Source organism: Empidonax traillii, unplaced genomic scaffold, assembly GCF_003031625.1.
Source record: "Empidonax traillii isolate 1590-97213 ecotype Southwest subspecies unplaced genomic scaffold, ASM303162v1 scaffold21:size2437335, whole genome shotgun sequence".
NCBI lineage: Eukaryota > Metazoa > Chordata > Aves > Passeriformes > Tyrannidae > Empidonax > Empidonax traillii.
This window is the reverse complement of record NW_020955214.1, coordinates 1,487,467-1,511,191: the sequence shown is the minus strand read 5'-3', so window position 1 is coordinate 1,511,191 and position 23,725 is coordinate 1,487,467. Positions and strand designations below refer to the sequence as shown.

General features: G+C 39.2%; 1 protein-coding gene across 4 annotated transcripts in view; it reads left to right on the top strand.

Moving 5' to 3' along the window:
• Window positions 1–23,340, top strand: part of ALKBH8 (alkB homolog 8, tRNA methyltransferase) — a 49,038-nt gene extending 25,698 nt beyond the window's left edge. For all 4 annotated transcript variants that reach the window (XM_027900415.1, XM_027900421.1, XM_027900400.1 and 1 more), the window contains 5 exons: window positions 7,829–7,935; window positions 12,241–12,395; window positions 13,205–13,470; window positions 21,287–21,436; window positions 22,637–23,340. In XM_027900415.1, the coding sequence (XP_027756216.1) occupies window positions 7,829–7,935; window positions 12,241–12,395; window positions 13,205–13,470; window positions 21,287–21,436; window positions 22,637–23,209 (1,251 nt within the window). In that variant the 3' untranslated portion in view covers window positions 23,210–23,340. The remainder of the gene's footprint in view (window positions 1–7,828; window positions 7,936–12,240; window positions 12,396–13,204; window positions 13,471–21,286; window positions 21,437–22,636) is intronic.
• The last annotated feature ends 385 nt before the right edge of the window (window positions 23,341–23,725 follow it).

Sequence of the window (23,725 nt, the reverse complement as noted above, 5' to 3'; positions counted from 1 at the left end):
GTTTTCTTTCTTTTTTTTTTTAATAGTTATATGCTTTTGACTGCTAAAAAATGAGTTTGCTTAATGTATTTAAGCCATTTCTGTAAATTCATGCCCAGATCTTTGTTCCTTGGTAGATTTCCCTTTTACAGTGAAGATGCAGAGGATTAAGAAACAGGCCATATGGTAGTTTCTATAGCAATAGATTAAAAACCTTGTCTTGTCAGCTCTTATGAGGTATGATGCAAGAATTATTTTGGGAAGGCACAGTTTGCTTGTCTTGTATCCTGGCAGTTTTCTGTTACTGTAATGACCTCTGGGACAGCTGTAAGGTGCAGTTATGAGAAGAGCTTGTTGACCTTTGTTTCAAACTCAGATTGAGTGCTTAAATTCATAATTTCATCCCTTTGAATCACAGGCATTGAGTACCACGCTGTCTCCATACTACTTTCTCATTATGTAGGGGTTGAGATTTTAGGGGTAGTAGTGCAGGAAGAGGTTTAATTAAAGCATAACTGTTTTAAACAGAGTTGAGACATCTGCTGAATCCATACTTGGGTGCCTTATTTAATAATTTTTTGTCAATGGTATTCAGTCCAGGATTAAGACACTGAAATTTTTGTGTTTACAAATGGTGTGTACATGTGTACTGCAAGCCTGAGCCCTCTGTAACCAATGGGGATCGCGTCAATCCATCCTACAGGGTCATTCAGCTCATGCTGAACTACACATCTGTTGTCTTGTTTCACAGGTTTCAGTTCTCTAATGGGTTGTTTTAAAATATGAGTCCAAATTTAGATATCTTAATCTTGGACTGATTTAACTATTCCCACCCTATGACTTAAAGTTAGCTTGAATTCTTGTACTACAGCATTGTGAGCAGAAAGCTGAGACCTGCAAAGGAGAGCAAGTTTTGATGAAAAACCCCAACATTTGTAGAGAGCGAGCGAAGATGGTTTTCCACTGTGTAGGATGATGAACATGCAACATGTTTTACCCATGCCTTGGAATACCCTGAACCTGCAAGGACTTGGGCCATTATTCAACAGCTGCTGTGGCTGTGCCGCACTAGTACTAGTCTACACTCTGAATGTAAATATTTCAGATCCTCTTTCCTGTAAGTTGGTCTCCTGTTTTATTCCATTTTTGGCAATATTAGTCAGGCACAGCCTGGTTCGTGCTGTATCAGTTTTGGTTTTTGTTATGTGGAGGCTCTATTCACAGTTCCTTACACCACTTCTGTTGTAGAAAACTTGCAATTAAAGGCTGTAATGGATGATGACAGGATGATAAATGTACAGGTAGTGTGGTACGGAACTAAAATTAAGGTAGAAGGGAGTCCTGCTTACATGTATTTGCAACCTTGGTAATGTGGAAATTGTGTGTGTTTCCACAGATTTTTGTAAACAGTCGATGGTTTAAAAATGTGAGATGTGCTTTTTGAATGCTGAAGTGTTTTTGAATGCTGAAGTGTTTCCTTTTCTACTTAAACAGAAAATATCTTGAGAACTTGTTTTTAGTGTGTGAAAGCATCGCAGATACGTCACAGCACCACACAGACAGATGTGCATACCAGAATCCTCTAAATATTTGCATATAAAGTTGCACTTATTACAGAACAGCTGTGTCTGTGTTTGTAGGGACTTTTTCAGGGTTTTTTTGGTAGACGTTTGGTACAACACTGAACACGTAAATAAGGATCATTTGCTTTCAGGACATAGAATAATACAATACGTGCAAGTCTGAGGAGATGTATTTGAGGATGCAGAACTCCTTTCTTGTCACTGGGCATTACATCTTGGAAAAGACTGAATTCTCTGGAGGCCACTGGAGTCAGGATGTGTAAGAGTCTTCTGTTCAACTATACTCCATTAGAGAGCAAGTGATAGGAAAAGTTAGAATTTTTTTTTCCTTTGGAAAAGAAGATGGACAATTTGAGGTATTTGGGACATATTCTGCCCTGTTACAGGTGGATGCAATTCCCTATATGTAGTAGCTCTCATGGATGTGGGAGAAGACTGAAAGAATGGAAAATACGGCAGAGGAGGCTAACTCAAGAAAAGAAATTAAATGAAGATTAACAGCATTATCCTCTTGCTTTCTGTGTCCTAAAAGAGTTTAAGCTAAGAGCTAGGGAGACAGATATATTAAAGGATGAAGATGAAACATGAGCAAAATTGAATAAATTGGATCTTGTTGAGAACTTGACTGGGTCTTTGTCTCTGGATTCACAAAAGGACATCAAGGTCCTATGCTTGGGTTGGATAGCATTTTCCAGAAAGGAGAGATTTATACCCTTTGTGGCAGAGAGGGGGAAGCAGTGGTAATGCAACTATTGCCTTTTAGTGTAGGGATTGAAAGTCTTTTATGTGTAAGTCTTATGTTCAACGTTGTGTTTTAACACAGATAGTGACCTAGGAAGATGCAAAGAGCCCACAGGTCTTGTCCTGACATACAAAAGAAACTTGATACTTTTAGAGGTAGTAGGAACTGATATATTTGATTGTTGCTTGTCTTTATGGGATTGTGGGTTGATGTTTTATTATGTGGGTTGTCCTTAATGGATTAGGCTTGTTGCATCCTTTTAGTCTGGCTGTCAAGACTAAACAGTAACCCTGGACTTATGGAGAGGCTTTTGAAACAAGGAGTCAGCTTGAGAAGACATGTAAGTGAAGCGTAAAAATTTGTAGCAGCTGTGAGACATCTTGGAGTGGGAACAGCAGCAATTAAAAGTTGGTGTGACAGTGCCAGAATTACCACCAGCATCCCAACCTTTGCCAAGGCTGGGCAGAGCTCCACCACAAGGAGCTGGCATCCAGCTAGTGACATGACTGGTCACTTGAAGTTGGTGGACCTCAAGAGGTGAATCCCCGGGTACAAAGGGGGAGTGGTATAAAGTGGTATATATTCCAGCTAGCTGTGACAAAGCCTGCAGAGGATTGTAAGCTACTCCATCCAACAGGGGTTAGCTTGAAAATTGCAGTGGTTTTTCTCTTCTTATGCATTACCTGAATCTTGTAAACAGAGGCCAGAGAGTAATGGAATTTGTGTCATGGAGTTGATGGCATATGTAATAGCTAGGAGAGATACTGGCATACTGTTCAGTGGATGCACTCTACTCCTTGGGCTTATCAAGAAAATCGTAACAAGATGAGACCTCAGGTATAAAAGAATGAAGTACTGTCCATATATTGAAATATTTTATAAACTCTCATGTGTTAAACTTTGATTAAGAGGAAAAAAAGCATAGGTAACTTAAAATGACACAAAAAATTCAGGAAGATAGTAATGCATTTCATAGATGGAAAATTGAATACAATTTTTGAAGAAAGAAAACCTAGAATAAGTATATTAAGCATCTGACTAACATCACCATAGTGCCTAAGAAGATAAGCAGGCTTAGCAAGAGATAGTATGCTTTGGCATAAATCTGATATGGGGGAGGCCTGCACATGTGTTGAGAGATTTTTGAGGTAGGCAGCACTGAAATTTCATCGTCATGATTGTCAATGTTGCACTGATTTTCTGAACTACGGCCAGAGAAGGTAAATTTGCTATGATGTAGATTATTCAGGAAAGATAATCCCATTCACTGTCTTTTTGAAATGCAGCATTTTCTGAATTTCAAATTTTGGAATTTAGCATAGTTTTTGCAGTGACAGGCGCTGTGTATTGCCAATTGATTGCCTGTGTAAGCCAGCAGGCTCTTGTCTCTACATAGAGCCTCATAGTGTTGTTCAAGCTCCGTGTGTGGGCTTTAAACTTCTCAGCTGTCTTTGAAGTAGACATTCTTTTTCATCTGTTTTACATGTGGGAAACTGTTATGTAGGCTGATAATCTGTCTCTGCTCTCTGAATATTCAGTAAATAATGTCAGAGACTTGAGAAGCATTCCACTATTTTAGCTTTAGAGTATGTTTTGTCTAAGGTAGTCTATTAACATCAAATACAAATTGCATCAGAGACAAAGCTTAGAAAAACAGTTGTCATTCCTTGCTGTAGCAGTGAAATCCTTATTAACATTGTCCTTATAGCCCTATTGCATTATTTCTGTTTTACCTTTGAATCTTTACTTATTTGATAGGCCAGTCATTCACCTCCATCCTCCTACTCTTTCATGAAGTACAGCACCACTGCACTGAAAGTGGTGTGCACTTCTTATTCCCTAAGGAGTTAAGAAAAAACTACTTTATTCCCTTTTTCTTTTATGCTGGATTATTTTCTGGTTTTTTGCATGGTGCAGTATTTTGTGCCACAGGAACAATGCTTGACATGCGGTGTCCCTTTGCTTTGATGTTTAGCCATCCTTGAAAGCTGTTCACTGCTTTGTGTGCTTCCTTGTTATGAACACTCTCTCTTAAATAACCTGACAGTGTGACAAGTTATTTAAAACCACAAGTAGATATTATTATTATTAGCTGTTTTTTTTTCTCTTAAGTTTTATCGCTATATTTAGAGGCACACTTTTTCAATAGCACAAATAAAAACGGTAAAACTTGTATAAGATCAAAGCATTCACTATTTATATTTTGTGAATGTAATCCTTGGATGATGCACCATGGGCTAGCTGGAAATTTGATCCTTATTGACTCTGCCATCTAAGAGAAAAAAGAAAATAGGTAAAAACTAAAATAGTAATTGGAAATAGCTCCTGTGGAGCAAAGCTGTCATGAAGCAGATTGATTTAGCAGTGGCAGAGTTGCTTTATTGATTGTAAGTCCTTAGTAAATTAAAAAGAGGACCAAATACGTTAATATTCTATGTGCACGTGTGTTTGACCGTGACAATTCAGAATGTTCTGCCAGGATAAAGACACATATAGGACTGTGGGAATGTTACCTACAGCAGTCCATAACAGACTTGTCAGAGATAAGAACAGAGTTCTTCAAAAACCCTTCTGTGTTAAATGTTCTTTCCTCTACTGTAAACAAAGGATAGAGGAAATACTCTTGCTTGTTTTTTTTAAGCATTCAGGTACAGTTCATCTAAATAAAGGAGTGAAGAACAGGAATTGCACTAATTTTCTTCACAAGTTCACAGTGGGTTCCTTAAATTTGATTCTCTGTCTCAATTGCAATGTCAAATTTGTTGATAATAGAAAAAGTACAAAACTAGTATATTCTAGCTGAGGACCTCAATCTGCTTCGTAAGCAAAAGTCAGTTTAGGATTTGGATTTTTGGCTCTTCTAATTACTGCTAATTACTTGATGTTATTTCCCATTTGCAAGTAAATTAGTCCTTTATTTATGTTTTCCCTCCCATGTCCTCACAGCTTTTCATAAGGATAAAATTCATTTAAATGGGGAGCAGCCACACAATGTGAAATCACAGTACAGAAGCTTTCCCTCCCTGGAAAAGTAGGGAGCAGAAACAGATCCTGTGCTGGTGAGGATTAGACTTTCCAGATGTTACAGAGATAATCTCCTGTTTTCAGCCTCAAATTTTGCAGCATCATAAATTTTGTTTCACATATTTCTTGTTGGCTTAGCATAGCTGAAATTTAGCCAGGAGGATGTGCCACTGCTGCCTGAAAATTCAGTTACCAGGGCTAGTTTAGTGGCCTCTCACTCCCAATGTGTTATCTATTATAGAGCACTCTGAACCTCTGTTGTTTTGGATGCACGGTTAACAGGACAGGGTTTGCAGAGCATCTTTTTTGAAGAGGCTCTGGAGCCATGCAGTTGGTGGGGGTAAAGGAAGTGGAGATGCATGAGGTGAAGCAGCACAGAAGTAGGGAGCTGGAGATGCTGTTTCCCACTGCTTCATATAGAGCCTGGCATGTGCAAGTGAAAGGGAACAAGGACCTCTTTTGGGCCCTGAAGGGAGATGGGAACTGGAAGTGGGGGGGGGGACCCAGCAGAGGTCTCTTCATTGACTCATGGGTAAAATGCAGTTCTTGAGTATCATCTGCAAAAACCAAACTTTGTAGCTACTACTGACGCAGAATGATGGACAGTGGGTTAGTGGAGCCTCCAGGAAGGAACCTGGACATACTTGTGTTCAGTTTATTTTGCCATACTATCTTGTCCCCTCACATCTGTCCCAGCAACAGTGAGCCAGAGAGGCAAAAGACAGACTGAGATATCATCTCACCCATTTCATCCCACCACTTCACTCCCCATTTCTTTTCTTTCCATGCTTTTCCTTTCCTTGCCTGTTGGTCCTGATTAGTTATCTTCTGGTTTATTTGCCTTGCCAAACAGCTACATCTTTTTACAGAAAGTTGCTGCTCCTTGTGCTTTATGGGACAACCTCCCCATCAGATTTGTAAAACCACTGTGTTTTCTCCTTTTTCACCCCATGCTTTTTTGAGGTTACCTAGAAATTGCGAAGTGCAAGGGAAGGAGTACAGTAGCAAGTGGCTGCCATTCATCTATTTTGTAGCTATTGAAGTGTTTCATAATCAGAGCTTATAGTTGTGCTTTATTCCTCTTCCCCCATATCTCTCCACCCCTTTCAAACCTGCTGTTTACCACCCTTGCCACTTCTTGCCTTTAATTTCGATAGCCCAACAGGAGAAGCTGTGTCACTCTTTGTGAGCGGTACTACAGCATAAATAATTTTTTTTCCTAAAAATGTAAATGCCCTTGTGGTTTGCTTGAATGTGCACAACATTAAATAGTAATTGTTGTAAGTGGCAATTTGTAGTGTTTAAAAGTCTTGCTTATTCAGTCTCTGTCTTGCTGTGTTTTTGTGCTGAATGACTGATCATTGCACCACTGTTTTCTCTTTGTTAAACGCATCTGTATGCAGAAGCAGAACTGCTCAATTTGTTTCAATCTGACATACTGTAGTAAGTCTGCTTTTAAATTGCATACTTAGAAGGTTACAAATCAGGTGGCAGCACTTTCATGGTGCTAATTCTCCAGTGCACCAGGAACTGCTGACTTGAATCGTTTTTGACCACTTTTCTTTCTCAGTAAGTCTTCTGTGACTTGTTTGGCTTGCTTAAATGACCTGCTCCTTATTTTCCACAGCAAGAGTTTCTCTCATTTGGGAAATGTAAAAGGATAACATTCCTAGCCCAAGCAAAAGCAAAATGTACCACTGCCATCTGGGCTGTGAAATTAGAATAAAGCTGAAAGCGTTACCTCCATATATTGCCATGGCTAGAAGCCAGATGGCAAATAATAAAAGGATGGTCTGGTAGTTGGCATGTTAGCCAGGATCTTTAGGGACTACATGTGCTTGTTGTGCTGCAAACCTCCAAGAATGTGTGCAAGTTGGAAATTATTTCTCTCACCTAATACTGCTTATATAAGTGTTATGTATCTACAGAGTTAATTGTCTCAGCTCAGTCTGCTGGGAATGGATAAGCATTTCCAGAGGGCATAGGGTCGTTCCACATCACTTAGCTCTACATTTTACACTAGGATGAACAGCCCTGCGGAGGATCTTGTCTCTCTGCATAGACATCACAAAAACACAGTAGCTGATGGTCTTAGATACAGCAAATGAGCCCCCTCTTCCTCTTATGCAGTTGCCTTAAGTTGCGGGGTAGTAATCCTTTCCTCACTCTCAGATACTCTAGAGATTAAACTGTGCTACTGTGTTCCCAGAAAAAATGTTTTTACTGTGAAAAGAAATTTTTTTATATATATAAAATGTTAATTATATGTGCATATCTTTGGACTGCCTGAGATACCTGACATGGTGCTGAATGGGAGAGATCTTTAGGCCAGGAAACCTGGAGACTTTTGCATCCCTAGGAAATATGCAGCTGTTCTGTAGCGGTATTCAGTTGAACACGTTAGAGAGGCAAACGAAGCTTGGACTTGAGAATACCTGACACGTATATGAAGCTCTATAAGTCACGCTTATTCACAGGGACTGATTTTGTTTCTTTTTAGATTGTGATGGATTTCAAACACCCTGATGGCCATACAGTGGCAATTTTGCTGCCCCGATGCAGTTTATTGGTGATGACTGGAGAATCCAGATACCTGTGGACACATGGGTAAAAGTCCCTGCATTGCTGATAATAGAAGAATAATAAATGTTGTTTGTTTGCTTTGTTAATGACATTCTTTGTTTGCTTTGTTAATGACATTCTTTATTTAAAATTGCTCTGAAAGAAATCAAGTCAAGTTTTATAATTAATATACATATTGACTCCACTGCTCACTTGCTGCTCAGGTTAAACTGTAAAACTTGGGGATTTAGGCAGCTGATTGCCAGTCCCAGAGGTGCAGTTTACTGCTGCTGTCACAAGTGAAGTTTCACTGGGAAATCTCTCTCTCTCTTATGTCAGCAGTGTGTAAGTTCTTAATAACTCTGAGCTGGCAAAGAATTGATTTTGGTGCAATTACCTTCATCTTTTCCTTTCTCTCTTTTCAGCTCACAGCTTTTCCCATTGGGTCACATATGCCAAAGGCTTCAGAGAGGGGCTGGTTTAGGAGAGTGACTTCTCTTACACAGAGAGCATGAGGGAGGGTGGTCATCCTGAGCTTTTCCCAGCTACTCTAGGGACACTTTAGCTGCTGCTAAGATTGCATTGTACTGAGCAGGTCTGGGGTCCTGGAAAGAGATCTCTTGAAATATGTCTTGATGTTTTGCCTATTATAGAATTTAAATACATGCTTTTTAAATTGTGCACCGCTGGGAGATACTTAAAATAGGAGTGCTGAAATTGGCAAAAAGGCTAAAACCTTGGCAAGATTTAAGAGTGACAGTAATGCACTTCGGGAGAATATGGAAACCCTCATATTGGACAGAAATGCCCATGGTAAACATTTCTTCCTTTGTTTGACCCAAGCTGTCACTGGTTCAGCAGTCAATTGGAGACACTAATTACATCCTGTGTAAATTAAACATCACATCCTTTTATTGGCAGAAAATTTTCTGCCTTTTAATTTTACTGGTTAATTGGTATCATGAAGAAGGATGAGTATGAACTCCCTGATAACCTTTACATTGTTCATTTTTATAGAGCTCCCAGGGGAAGGAGGGCTTGCATTTGCTGAGGCCTCAGCTTTTTCCAAGGCTACCAGCTCTGCTCCTTCCAAGCTGGTCCTGGGCAGCCACACTCCCAGGAGGCAGAAGGATGCATGCCTAGCCCTTGCAGTACTTGCCAGCAGGCATTCAAGTTGGGATAGTGTACCTACCTATTAAGAATTGGAATGAGATTATTGCTTAACTCACTTGTACCTTCAAGTGATGGTTGTCTTTTGAGAACCAACGACAAACTACATTTGAAATGAAGATCCCAGATATTTCTACTTACATATAAGTGACTCCTGTCCCACTGCTTGCCCACTTTTCCTTAGAATACTTTTTCTGTCTATTTTTAAAAGCAGTAGTGGGTCAAGATACTCAGTAGGAATAACCTTTCCATCAAGCTAGTGGAACATAGTATTGCAATCAATAAGATTAATCATCCAGCAAGAAAGTGTAGTTATTTCACTTGCACGCATAATGTCAAAAGGTGTTCAAGATCAGTTGTGATGCCTTTTATCTATACCACAGAAATCAAATTAGAGAGCAAAAGAGTCAGTTTTGAAATTATTCTGGAAATGTTTTCAATGTGTATACATATATAGCAAGGAATTAGAGACTTTAGTTTTGATCCTGTTAACAAAGTGCACAGAAAAAGGATTTTTAGTCAGTTCTCCCTGAAAGAGAAACATATGATTTAGAAATGAGCTATACAGTGTCATCAAAGAGGACAAAAGATGTATGCTCTTTTTGTCTCATAGGTGAAAGTAAAATTCTGACGACATTCATTTGTGATGTTTTTTGTTTTTTTTCCAGTGAGTTTTGGTTTTAGTTGGGTAACCTGGTAACACTCCATTCCTGACACTGCAATAGTAAAACCACTCTGTGCCAAGCAAGAGGGTGTGGAGCATTTTATTTTTGACATTGGGAATCCTATTTTTAGCCTAGTGTTTATCCAGAGTTCTTGCTTGTAGTATAGGTAGAAGGAAATTATTTTGGTTGAAACCAGAATCTTGAAAAATAAGACTTAATTTCTGTAAATATTATGCTTATCTTATTGATGCAGGTACAAAAGAAAACCAAAAAGAAAATCTGCTAACTCAGGATTTGAAGTTCTACTATCGAGGGAGTCTTGGGCATCCTCAGCTGATTAATTCATCATAGCTTCATTATCTGCTGATATTAGATCCCATTCTTTCCGTGGCTACCTTGGGAGATTTCCATTCTTTGAGCTGTTCAATGTCTCCTTTTTACAACATCTGTATGGAGCATCAATATGCTGCTTCCTGACTTCCAGACAGAAAGGACCTGCACTCTTTTTCCCTGGTACTGCTTGAGAGATCAGCTTTCCTGCAACAGGATAGCTGGCATACAGCAAAATACAGGAATTCTGATCAGGCTGCAGGCTGTCTTCTTGGCATTTGGGTAGTTCTTGGTTAAGTACAGGCACTGGTTGACAGTTTCATGTGACCTGCGAAAAAGATCCGGTAGAAATTTGAGATGAAATTGAGTGCTCACCTTTATAAAAATGTCAGACACCTTTTTGTTCAACCTAAGAGGGTTTAACTCAGCTAACTAATATGGAAGTCAGTTTTATGCTGAGAGTTTGTCCTGCTGAGAGTCAGTTACTTGGAAGTCAGCAGTTTTGAAGGGGCTTCACTGGGAGGCCAATTCCTTAGAGATGATTTGCTTGGTTGTTTTTTTTTTCTTCCATGAAATTTCTGCAGTAATCTCCTTGATAACTAAGTTCAGGAAGCGTTTCAGTGTGATAGTAACAGCTTTGAAGTGCTGAGCTATTTCCCTGAAGAGTTTCCATTTTGTTCCAAGAGTATCCTCTTTTTCTCATCTGCAAGTGATGGGAAGTTACATGTAAATGCAGCCATTTCTCTTCTCTTCACATGTTGTGTTTCTCATTTTACTTTCTCATTTTCCACTTCTCAACTTTGAGAGAGATCCATTTGGAGAGCTATTAAAAATTCTTGGCTTTGGTACTTTTTCATAATGTAAACCTCTTCATAAAATTAGAGAGTTCCAAATCACTTTAATTTTATTAATTTTATATGTGAAAAAATATTTTTGTGTTCCTTCAAGATCCATGCCAAACGCAGAAGTAGCTTAAGAAGCTCTGTTTCCAGTTTGCTCGCTTGCTAGGTAGATTTTGCTCAAGAAAGATCTACAACAGAAATTCTCCCTTTAAGCAGTTTAATAGATCTCCCAAGAGCTTAATTCTTTGCATTTTGTGCTGTCAATAAATGGAAAAGCAATTCTGTTATAAAGCAGAATTCATTTGAGAGGCCCATTTGCAATAAGAAACTTCAATCTGCTAATGTACACCTCAGCCAATTCTATGCTTTTTTACCCATAGCCACCATTTTAGTAGTGTATTCTGTCTTTACCATACATATTTTTATGTCACATTGTCATGGTTTAACCTCAGCTGGCAACTAATTACCACTCAGTTGCTTGCTTACTCCCCCCACCCTGATGGGGAGAATTGGAGGGAAAAAGTAAATTCTGTGGGTTGAGATAAGAACAGTTTAATAATTGAAACAAAGTAAAATACAATAATGACACTCACAATGATAATAATAAAAATGCTGGTAATGGTAATGAAAGGGAGAGAGAGAGAGGAATGAAAACCGAGTGAAACAAGTGATGCCCAGTGCAGTTGCTCACCACCCACTGACTAATGCCCAGCGTGTCCCATGCAGCAATGGGTGCCTCCCAGCCAACTCCCCCCAGTTTGTATACAAAGCAGGACACTCTGTGGTTATGGAATATCCCCAGTTTGGGTCAGCTGTCCTGGATAGGCTCCCTCCCAGCTTCTTGGTCCTGTGCTCTCTGGCTGAGCATGGGAAACGGAGATGTCCTTACTTAGAGTAAGCACTACTGAGAAACAGCTACACCATCGGTGTTTTTTCAACATTATTCTCATACTAAGTCCAAAAGACAACACTGCTACTGTTAGCACAGATATTAGGAAGGAAATTAGCTCTATCCCAGACAACACCAGGACAAAAGTAAATATATAAAAAAAATTAAGTCCTAGACAAATAAACAATCAAATTTGATGGAAGAAAAGGGAGGGAGGAAAAGGAAATGTAATTACTTACAATTAAACAACGCTTTAATTAATGTCATTAGTTTGTGTTAGCTCTTTTATGTCTAAAATTGAATAAGTAGAAAACTGAGAAGCAGCAGTATGTTAAATAGCATGTTGTAATCACATTTGTCCTAATGTGCAAGAATTGCCTTCTTACAAGGATGGATTGGGTTTTTTTCTGATGCAAATTGAATTATTCCTTTATTTTGTATTACTTTATTTTAGGATCACACCCCGAAAATATGATATCATTCAAGCATCTGAGCTTGGGCAAAAAGTTGGAACAATCACTGCTGATGTTGGAGATATAACATTAAATCGAAGGGAAACAAGGACATCATTTACATTCAGGAAAGTGAGGAGAAGCCCTTGCAATTGCAGTAAGTGTCTTGAGGCAGTCCTCAAGTCAAAATTGTTATTTATCACCAATACATAAGCTTTTTCTGGTTTGAGCAAATCTGTTTATTCCTTTGGGTAGTTTTGGCAGTCTTTGTAAGCCATTCCTGGATGGCTCAGGGTTAGGCATGCTGTATGGCTTGAGTTGGTTGCATTCATGTGGTTGCTGGAATTTGTCTATACAGGAAGGCAGTTGGCTTGCTCCAGAACCAGGCAAGTAATCTGGAATCTTGCATTTCATTGACACTTCAAATGTTTAAATAATGTAACAGAATAGAAGTAACTACTGTTCTTCAGGTTTACCTCAGTTTGATTGTTTTTTTGAGTGGGTCTGTAATTTTCTGAAAGTAAGTACATTAGAGAAGGAGAAGCAGACAGATCTGCAGTGATAGAGCCATGTAAGTGCCTTAGGGCAGTACAGATAATAATAGACAGGTGGCTCAATGATTACATAGAACTGAAGTCCATTTGTGCCCTCAGAACAGAATTTCACAGGCTGAGTTGCAATGATGTCATGATCTTTGGCATTGGGGACACAGTCTCAGTTCTGAAAACATTAACATAGCAGGATTAATGATCACTGCAGACAGCATCTGGTACATGTGGGCTTGTTTTCAGGTCATCAAACACTTGTGCAGTTTGACCTGCATTTCCGTTTTTAAAAGGTAAAAGGAGGAATGAAGCATTTTTTTGCATTTTAATATTTCACTTTTCATTTTATTTTGCTAAGTACGCTAAACCCATAAGGAAGCACTTAAAAAAATTAATATTCTTTAACTGTTGCTATATCTAGTTTACCCATCTGTCTGTGACAGCCAGAAAGGACAGCAAAGACTGGTACAACCTTCATTTCCCCACAATGAGATGGAGGCCTCGAAGCTGGAGCAAGAATATGTACACAAGGTGTATGAAGAGATTGCCACACACTTCAGCAGTACCAGGCATAGCCCATGGCCCCGAATTGTAGAGTTTCTCACGTCCCTGCCAACAGGATCAATAGTTGCTGATATTGGTTGTGGTAATGGGAAATATCTAGGCATCAGTGAGGATTTGTACATGGTAAGTAGTAGCTACTATCAGTTCCTTTCATTAGTTCTAGTGTTTATTCTGTCATGCAGTTGTAGCATGTTGGAGGTTCAGTTGTGGGAAGAATGCCAAGAACAGAAAGCTGTTTCCTGGTCCAAGATCAATTACTAGTTGTGTTAGGTTTCCACATGCATTCATTATGTGCATTACCCTTTTCTTTTTTTCAAAGCCACTTTTGCTTTGCAATTCAAAATGTGTTAATAAAAAAATAGTAATGGATGCAGTGGATTGAAAAATTGTAACAGATGGTTTAGCCTTTTGTTGTTGAATAAACGTGTTAAAAGGGAAAATGGTTGGGCAATTTGAATGCTTCCAACATTTTCACTTGGTTGATGCGCAGGTAACGCAATCTACATGTCCCTGAAATCTCCATAGGCAGCACTATTTTTCATGTATCCTCTTCAGTTCCCTTTGGCCTGGTGGCATGTCTCATTTGTGAATGACGCCTCTGTCTCTGTGCATAGGCCCAGTCAATATGCCAACATAAAATTCACTGGGAAGTCTAAACTTCGGTACAGAGTTGTGGTCTTTCTCTCACTCCCTTTTCTTCATTCTTAGGCAGTTCTGACATTGTTCTTGTTCATGTTCTCTCTTTCCCTGTCTCACAGTATGTACTTAGTCCAGTTTTACTCTTCTCCGTTCCTGTCAGGGAGAGATGAAGCACATAGAAATATGAGCCAAGAGATAGTTTTTATTGCAAATATTTCGAAGACTTTTTGGAAGAAATAAAGTCAAACTTCCTGTTGTTTTAACCCAAAAAAAATCTCAGAGGAGTGTGCATCATGGTATCTGCTCTCCCCTGTTCCAGAACTGTCTGATTTTTTTCACTTGCTTGTACTGGGAAACACTTTGAAATCCATCAGTCTTGAAAACTTCTATGTAGAGCAAAGCATTCATTATTGATAATAAAACTTGGAGTTGTTTGTCTGTTTCAGGAATTTATCTCCTGCTATTTATATTCACCTAAAAATGTAAGTTGTTATTTACAACCCTGTCTGTATTAGTAATGGATTTATTTCCCTTACCATTCTTATAGGCTAGAATAACATCAACCAATTTATAAGTAGGTATGTTTATGCCTGACTGCTGTAGCCTGCATATAATTATTAATGTTCAGTACCTTTCAGTCTTTCACTCCTGACTCCTATAAAAAATAATCAGCAAACCTAACTAGAGAAGAACAACTTTTATCAGGGTACCATGAAGATCAGCTGGTCCTAGAATGAATTTGGTAAATTGCACTTGTGGAGGTTTGTGGTAGACTTTTAAGGTGAAATCATTGCAAGGTGCTGTGTTCCAAAACTGCCAGCACCAGTCTGTTTTTTGGAGCCCACAGTTAACCAGCTAAGGGAAAGAAAGATCACATCAGCTGGCAGTCAAAGGAAATCCAGCCCCTTTCCTCTATTGCTTTCAGATTTACCTCATTCCTTATGTGTCTGCAGGAGAAAGACAAAACATGAAAAATAATAGTGAAAGGGAGGAAACTTTTAAAGAAGCAGTTCAGACAGCTGAAAAACAGAATCTGGGAACTGCTTCATTCAGTTGGCCTCCCTCAACATTATATTTTCCACTGGTGACAAGTAGTTGTTCTTGGTGGAGACAGACTTTAGACTTCACGTTTGCTTATTTTCATCTGCAAGTCAGCACAGTCTCAGGAGGATGGATGTAACTCCTTCTTTCTACTAGATTTATTCTTCTGTGGCAGCTAAAGTGTGGTTAAGGAAAACCCAGTGTATATTGTGTTTACAGATTTTTTTAAACTTTTGGCAAGATATCTCAAATACTGTTACTTCCATTTACCATGGGTTAGGCGTGGAGCTGAGGATGAGAGATTACAGAATATGTTTTATGTATCAGATGCATCATTGGGATAAAGGGAATGCTCTCTAGATGTAGAACATCAGTTTTCTCCCTCATTTACTCCTTTTTACTTGGAAGCATAAAATCCAGGCATAAACATAATCAGTTCTGCATCTCTTTTTTGTGCACAGTGTACTGGAGCTCTTAGCCTAGATCCTACTGGGAAAGAAGCAATAAAGCCGTGCTGTGAAATTAGGAATTATTTAGGAGTTGGGTAGAGCACTTTCGGCACAGCTCTGTAGCTTGGGGTGTTTGACTCAGAAATACTGAAAACCTGAGGCGAGCACTTCCTGAAGGCAAGCAATATGCTTTAAAGGTTACTTTATGCTTTTATGCTTTAAGTAGCAGTGCTAATGGTAGATCAAAGCTAAGGTAGCTCTCTTGATGGTTTTAAAATCAGGCACTGTCTGAAAATATCTCCGCTGTGGCCTGTGCTATTGTATTTGCTTCAGTTTCTTTGGATGATTACATGCAGCCTTATCTATTTGAGTATCCTTGTGTGACAATGAAATGCACGAGTCCAGCTAGGCTCAACAAAAGTGACAGTGCCGTAATGGCACAGTGAGAGAGCAGCAATAAAGAGCAGCAATTTCATGACAAATAAATTCAGATTAAGAATGTTTGAGTTAGAGATGGAATCCATGTCTGATGTAGCTAAGACAAAGACTGGAGAAAGGTTGAATTTAATATAGTTTCAGAGATAGCTTTAGGGTTGTTTTTCCACAATTCTCTCCCCAACCAGCCTCATTTGGGAGAATTACTTTAACAGATTTTATTTAAGTGCTTTCAAGCTTAATATTCATATCTGTAAGCAGGGCTTTTATGGAATGTTATGTCTCAGCCTTAACCATTCCCCCGTTACCGCAAAGGTTTCATTCCAGACCCAGTTGACATTATTATAAGGATCTCATCAATTTTTATGAGCTTTAGCTTTGTCTCTCAGTTTCCAGTGTTCAGGTAGGTGTGGTGATGTGTAAATCCCTGAAAAAATGTTCAGCATCCTCACAGGGCTCGGGTGTGAGTGAAAGACACTGAAACCTTTCAAATTTGTGGTTTGCCTTTTTAATTGAACAGATAAACTGGTGGGAAATCCAGTTGCAAACAACTGAAAATGCCATTGGGTAGATATTCTTTCTTTATATGTAAAGAGATTGCTCTCCTTGACAGAACAATGATGCTAGGAAAAAAATTATGGCTATGCAGGAGCCAAAATCATTTGTTTTAATACAGATGTTCCTATTTCTGAAGTGTGTGCCATTGAAAGGTAATTGGTAATATAGTTTATATTTCACAGGACCTTGTAAGACAGCCTTTTTCTGCGAGGTGTGCATCTCTGTTTTCTGCATTATTGTCCCAAACTGGGATCCACTGGAAATATATAAGAATTTGATTTTTCCAGAGTGTGGGGAAGAGAGAGGATTAATATTTGCTGTGGTATGGTTGCATAATGTTGGGTGGGTTTTAGCTGCACTGGGTTCATACTAATTAAGAACAGATTTCTCTCCCAAGGTCTTGTTAGAAGATAGTACTTTCTTAGTAGAAAGTAAAAGCAGGAAGGACAGAACTAATTGGTAAAGGTATACCTGGAGCAAGTTAACCATATCTTAGCAACTGAAGGGCAAGACAGAGGAACCTTTCCTGCCCTTTTCTCTCAATGGATAGCAGTCATTAAATTGATGAGAGATCTGGGAAGAGAGCTCAGAAGGAACTGGGCAGCAGCAACATAAACCCAGAATGAAAGCTGAGTCGCTCAGCTTGGTTCTGTTGCTTTGTCATTGAGAAATGAACTGCGTGTCTTAGACATAGCGCTTTGTTTCCAGAGACACCCTGGCTATATGCAATGGAAAACCAAAACACTACGTGAAAGGAATGCTAAAAGCCTGACTCAGACCAATTGGAGCAAGGAGATTTGTCTGTCTTGCTGTGGTTGTGCTGGCGTCTCTTTTTCTACGTGTGTGTGTGTGTGTGTGTTTGCTGGAATGTAATTTGGTTCCTTGAGGTTCTCATGCTATTAGTTATAGCTGAGGTATTTCTCTGGGGAGCCACATAATTCCATTCGGTCGCTGGATTTCAGAATTGGATGTTGTTTTCTTCATCACTTTCTAACGTGCTGAATAAATCAGGTTTCCAGATACTTAAATGAACTAATTCTACCAGGTTGAGTTAGTTATAATGAGATAATGTAGAAAGAAAAAATATAATGGTGGGCAACTTTGACCTGTCTTTACCTGTGTTTAAGTTTCCAAGAGGATTTATCTTTTGCAGATTTGCAGCACCATTACAAAGCAAGCTATTTATTTAGTGTGTTTTTCTCCCTAATGATCTATTTCAAACCATTGTGTTAAATAGATTTTATAAAATTTACTTTAGCTACTCCTGGATGAAACAGTGAAGGTGCCTGGAAACATGAAAGAGCAGATAACACAGCATCCACCTGTGTTATCCATTCCCAGGAAGGCAGTACAGGGCTGCTGCAAACTCAAACAGCTCACAGGTGTTACATTTGTGTCTCACTCCTTTCTCCTCTTTTCTCTTGAGCTTTTTCGATATTTTTATTGTCTCAAGGTTTGTGTTACCCAGCATGCTCAGAGTGGGTGTGGTATGCCAGAATGATGACATGCCTTTGCCTCTTTCCTAGGTTTTGTGTTTGCTGGGCTTCTACTTACAGTTACAGGCCTCTATACTAATATTTCCTGCCTTAATATAAGTGCTGGATGAAGATACAATGAAAATCAGTGCCTGAAATCCAAGTGGATTTCAGCCACAGTAAACAGGTTTCAGTGGCCATTCTCGTGCTCCTGTGTGCTGTTGTCCATATCACTGAAAGCAGTGAAGACAGGGGTGGTGATACTTCCCAAAAAAGCAGGAATGTGGGAATGGATGCATGGAGAAAAATCAGAGAAGCCTGAGAAACCAGCTTCCTTTGGGGAAATACTAAAAAGTGCAGAGCAACTTGCTGAGAGGTGGACTCTCTAAGAGTTAGATTCAGATGAATAGTCAGCCATGCTATTTGAGATATATATGAGAAATTGGTGGGACTCAGCAGGAATTTGATTTGGAAAACTGGGAAAACAGGTATAAGAAATGACTGAGAAGACTCATAGATAATAAGAAATAGAGAACTGTAGAAATGTGTACAACTTGGCTCACCAAGAGAGGTACTAGATTTGGTTGGGTTTGGACACTGAACTAATAGTAATTCATCTAGCTTTCTCCACTCTTCTGGAGAAGATATCAGCAGGGACAATAAATATCCTGTGCTGAGCATCAAAATTAGAGATATGAACTGGCAAAAATTAAAGCTTTCCAGTTATATTTTGAGATTTTTTTTTAAATGTTTGAACACATATTTAATTAGAGAGAGAAAAATAAACCTGTTGTTAATTAAAACAGTCTTTTGAACTCTTTTCTGTAAATGAAGCTTCATCACATCAAACATTCTGCGTGCTTTAGAATGTAGAAATCAGTTAGTAACGGAATTGGGAAAAGCTGAGCTTGGGATCTCTGACCCTGGCTGTAAATGTTTTCTGTACTCATAAAAACCACAGATAGGCTCATTTTCCAGCTGTAAGCTGGCATTGCACCACTAAAGTTATCTGTTTTTTGATAGCTTATTGTTTTCTAAGTTACTGAAACCAATGTATTTTGGGTTTTAGTGAATGCATGTCCCTTGTAAGCCAGAAAATGCAGGAATGTGGTGATTATAACTATTTTAAAACATTATGCAGAGATAATACTAGTAAAACAATTCTAAATTTGCCTAGCTTCTGCACCAGGCTTCTGTGGTGACTCCCTGTGTTCACCATTTATACACCTATGCATAGCACCTATTATCATGTTTACATTTAAAAGCACATAAAGTTTTAGCCTAATATACCTCTTTTAGAGCAGCTGTGCATTCAAAGGCATCTATTTCAAGGTCTCCATTTTCATTGCGAAACAGCATCTTTTGGCTGTGGATGTACATTGGCTTTAGTAAGTATGACAATACAAGTAAGCCTGACTTCATAATATTTGATATAATTTAGATGCAAATGAGGACTTTGCATTTTGGCAGTCATGCCTTTGTTCTCATTCTGATTTCATTGGATTTCATCAACATACGTGGTAGTCCTTTTCAAGGTCATTTTGGGAACAGGGGATTGCGTTCCATTATCCAACCTGTTTTCATTATAGATGCGGAGGGCCAAAGCAATTCTTCCTGGGAAAGCTTGCTGTCAGTGGAAGCTGCAAGTATTCTTCTCCCTCTTTCTACCAGCAGTGAATTCAGTCCTTTGAGTTTTATTATTAAGTACTACAAGCTAATGTTTTAATTGCAGAAGTAGTTAAAGGCACCAGTAATGAGGTGTGCAATCGCTAACATGCAGGTTGCCAGAGTAATTTAAAGGCACTTAGTTGGCTTCCAGTGTGAAGTGATGGGGATTTATGTTTACTTTCAAGTAAACAGGAGTCTCTTTTTTTTTTTATTCATGAGCAACTCTATTCACTCAATGCTTCAGTAAATGTGAGAGGCCAAAAAATACATGGGAAGAAAGCAATGCTAGGACTGATCTTTTCAGGTCTTTTTATTGCTAATTGGCAGGACAGTGTGTACATACTCATAGGGCTATTTTTGCAGAGGATTATCTTGTGTTGTCAGGTTGGCATTTTCACAACTGTTTCATTTATTTTGGATCAAAAGTCAGGGACCTGACTAGAAAGTAGCTCACGTGGAAGCCTTCAGGACATAAGACTGGAACAGAATTCTAGTTTTCTTCAAAACTGTGAGGGTAGGCTGAAAGAAAATTATTTGAACTAATAAAATGAAAAATTATGATGGAAAATAAATATATTTTAATCACTTGAAAAGAGGTTTTTAGTTTTAGCAGTACTGTTGTCTCTGCTGGGTTGATTAAGCAGAACAAGTTGTTTGTTATTCTTCTTGCATCAAAGGTGGTTTAGTATTCTTTCAATATTGAATGCAATAAACACTGTCAGCAGTAATTATTTAGGATTCTGAACCTGTTCACTGCTATTTACTTGTTGCTGGTCATTGAAAACAAAAATAAATGTAATATTATACAAGCAGAGTTTGATATACAACCTGGTAGCAGGGCTTTGGTTAGAGTATTCAGTGTGCATGGCAGATGGGAAAATGAGTATAGTGCATGCCTCACTCTATTTCTTTCTATTAGAAGGAGTATTGATCAGTTTGAATTTATTGGGTTTTTGCAAGCATGTAAAAAAACCTCTTCTATATGCTGATTTTTCAAAGATGATAAGTTTTACTGTCTTTGACATGGACACTGGGCAAAGTTTAAAGGGCCAAAACCCAGATGTTTTATGAGGTGTTTTGAAATGGTTTCTAGGGGTCATTTTATCTGAACTGTACAGAACCTTGGAAAATCATGTGTTTAAAATTTTTATGGATCATGATACTAGGGGGTAAGAAGCCTGTGTCTGAGCACTTCCTTACTTACACTGAAGCAAGAAAACCTGGTTGTGATCAGTGACACTGTATGACATACTTTAGTGATGCCTCCAATGTCACCAGATGGTCATTTGCACTTGTAGATTGGCTTTTGTCAGTGCAGTACTTTAGTGCTTCAAATGTTGTCAAGTTAACAAATGGCAATTGAAATGGAAAGAAAATACTGAGGTTAGGTCACCTCTCATTTTGCTGATTTCAAGATACCTTGAATTAGTTTTGAAGAAAAGTTAGGTTGAAACCTGGGACATCTTACGCTGGTTCAAAATCAGGGTGGTATAATGAGCTGTCTGCTATCCAGCCTCTTAAGGCTATTTTCTCACTCTTGCTCTTGTTTTGATTTCAAACTAAAATGTGTTCCCTCAGTAGGAGACTGTGATGACTCTACATCAAGTAAAAATCATTTTCCAGTCTTGTAATTATCCTCTTACAAAAAGCTTAATGAAACACTTTCTGTTCTAGGTTGGCTGTGATCGCAGCAGAAACCTGGTGGATATTTGTGGAGAAAAGCACTTCCAGGCTTTTGTCTGTGATGCCCTGTCGGTGCCAATGCGCAGTGGCTCCTGTGACGCCTGCATCTCTATTGCTGTAATACACCATTTCTCAACAGCAGTAAGTCACCCCTCCCTGTGCTCCACTGTGCTGCTGTACTGCTGTGCAGAGCTGCTAATACTACAATGTAAGCAAAAGGGAAGACCAAAATGGGAAGAAGTTGAAGGTTTGCATTCAGTGTAAGCAGCTGTCAGAGCAGAGTTAAGCTGCTATGCTACTGCTTCTTCTTAGACTTTTCTGTTCCCATTCTCTCTCTCCTTATCAGGTGTCCTTGCTCCTCCTGGTGCTTTGGTCTAAATGGTTGTGTTTCATTTTGGTCTGCTTACAATTAATGACATAGGAGAAGGGGGCTCTGCTTTGGGAGTCAGGAGCTGTATTTCTTCCTGGCTCAGATCTTTGGCTCTTGGGCAGATCTTGTAGTTTTGGTTTTTTTGCCTCTGTGCATTCATTTTCAATCTCTGAATGAAAGGGACACTACTCACTAGTCTGCCTTATCTCTGGGCTATGCAAAGTTCTCCTGGCAGGAACTGCATGATGGTAACAAGCTTCTAGACCATGAAGCCACCTTAGGGGGCCCCACAGATCTCTCAATACCAGAAATGCAGCAAATGTTTCCAAATCCAGTATAAAAAAGTCAAAAGAAGTCTGTTTTGGAGAATGCTGACGTATGTTTGTTTGGGTGGTCAGAGGACCTGTGTTTAAGCTGTAAATCTGACTTCTTCAGCTGCAAACTTAGGGTGTGCATCATCAGGCTTGGTAGATTTGAATCTGGGATTTTAAATAATGAATAACTTTATTGAAGAGGAATGTGTCATTTTCAGATGGACTGTGATGCTTTGCACAGGACTATTTTCAAATGAAAAGAGAATAATAAAATCCTTTAAGTTGAAAAAGACCTTTAGATCATCTAATCCAGCGCTGCCAAGTCCAGCACTAGACCGTGTCACTAACTGCCACATCTACATACACGTCTTTTAAATACCTCCAGGGATGATGACTCCACCACTGCCCTGGGCACCTTGTTCCAATGCTTGACCACCCTTTCAGTGAAGAAGTTGTGTTTCAGTGAGAACTGTCTTTAGAAAAATGTCTTGGCTTGCACATAATGATGGACTGTATAATGAATGAAAATGAGCAGGGGAAAATATCCATTACTTTTAATTTTGATTGTATCTTGGGGGAACAGTAAGGATGAGTTGATGCCATTCTCCTTACTTTTTGTTTATGTACTAGCTTCACATTTCTGCTTTTCCTTTCCAGGAGAGGAGACTGGCTACTATCCGTGAACTAGCCCGGCTTCTTAGACCTGGTGGAATGGCACTCATTTATGTCTGGGCAATGGAACAAGAATACAAAAACCAGAAGTCTAAATACCTTAAGGAAAAGAATGGTAGTAAAGGCAAAGAAAAGGAAATCAATACTGGCACAACCCAGAGACTGCTTACTGATCAAGTGCCTGGAAGCAGCAACCAAGACTCAGCATGTTTTGACCAACTCATTAATGACTTGAAGGACGAAGGCTGCAATGCAAGGCCAGTGGGAGCAGACTCCAGACTGCCTGTTCATACTAACCGAACCTCCTTTCAGTCTCAAGATTTGCTGGTTCCCTGGCACCTGAAAGGTGGTACTAAAAAGAAAGAGGAAGGTGTTAATACAATTTTGGTTCCAGCTGACTCCAAGGAATCCCAAGAACTCAGTCCTGTTTTCCACCGCTATTACCATGTGTTCTGTGAAGGGGAGCTGGAAACAGTGTGCAGATCCCTGGATTGTGTGAGGGTTCAAAAGAGTTACTATGATCAGGGAAACTGGTGTGTGATTCTAGAAAAGTTGTAGTCTGTGGTGTTGCCTCCACTATCTGTAGTGTTTTCTTTGTTTTTTACAGTGTGAAAGGTATTTTTAATGCAGGCTGCAGCTATTGCCTCTTTAAAAATATCAGAATAAAGACTGCGTTTGAATTAATAATGGTGACTGTATGCATATTTTAAAAAAATAGTGGCCAAATTTAGATACTACATCTGCAGAGTATTTACTTCTGTGAATTACAGTGGAGAGGATTAAGTGGGAAGATACTGGCCATGCAAATGAGTAAGGCCAGTGCTGAGCTTTTAAAGACAAAGGGTCTGGTTCTCCCTTCCCTTACACCAGTTTATGGTGGTGTAGCTGTAGTGGTCTCCCTGTAGCCCACAGCTAATTAGAATGGAGCTCTGAGCAGGAAAAGCAGAGCTGTTTGCTGTGTGAATCTGTGGGCCAGGGAGGAGGAAATGAATTGCATGTGAAGTAGTTTAGCTGAAGAGTCAAAACATTGCCTCAAATTTGATCCTGCCTGTTTACGTGTCCATGAGGGGTCAC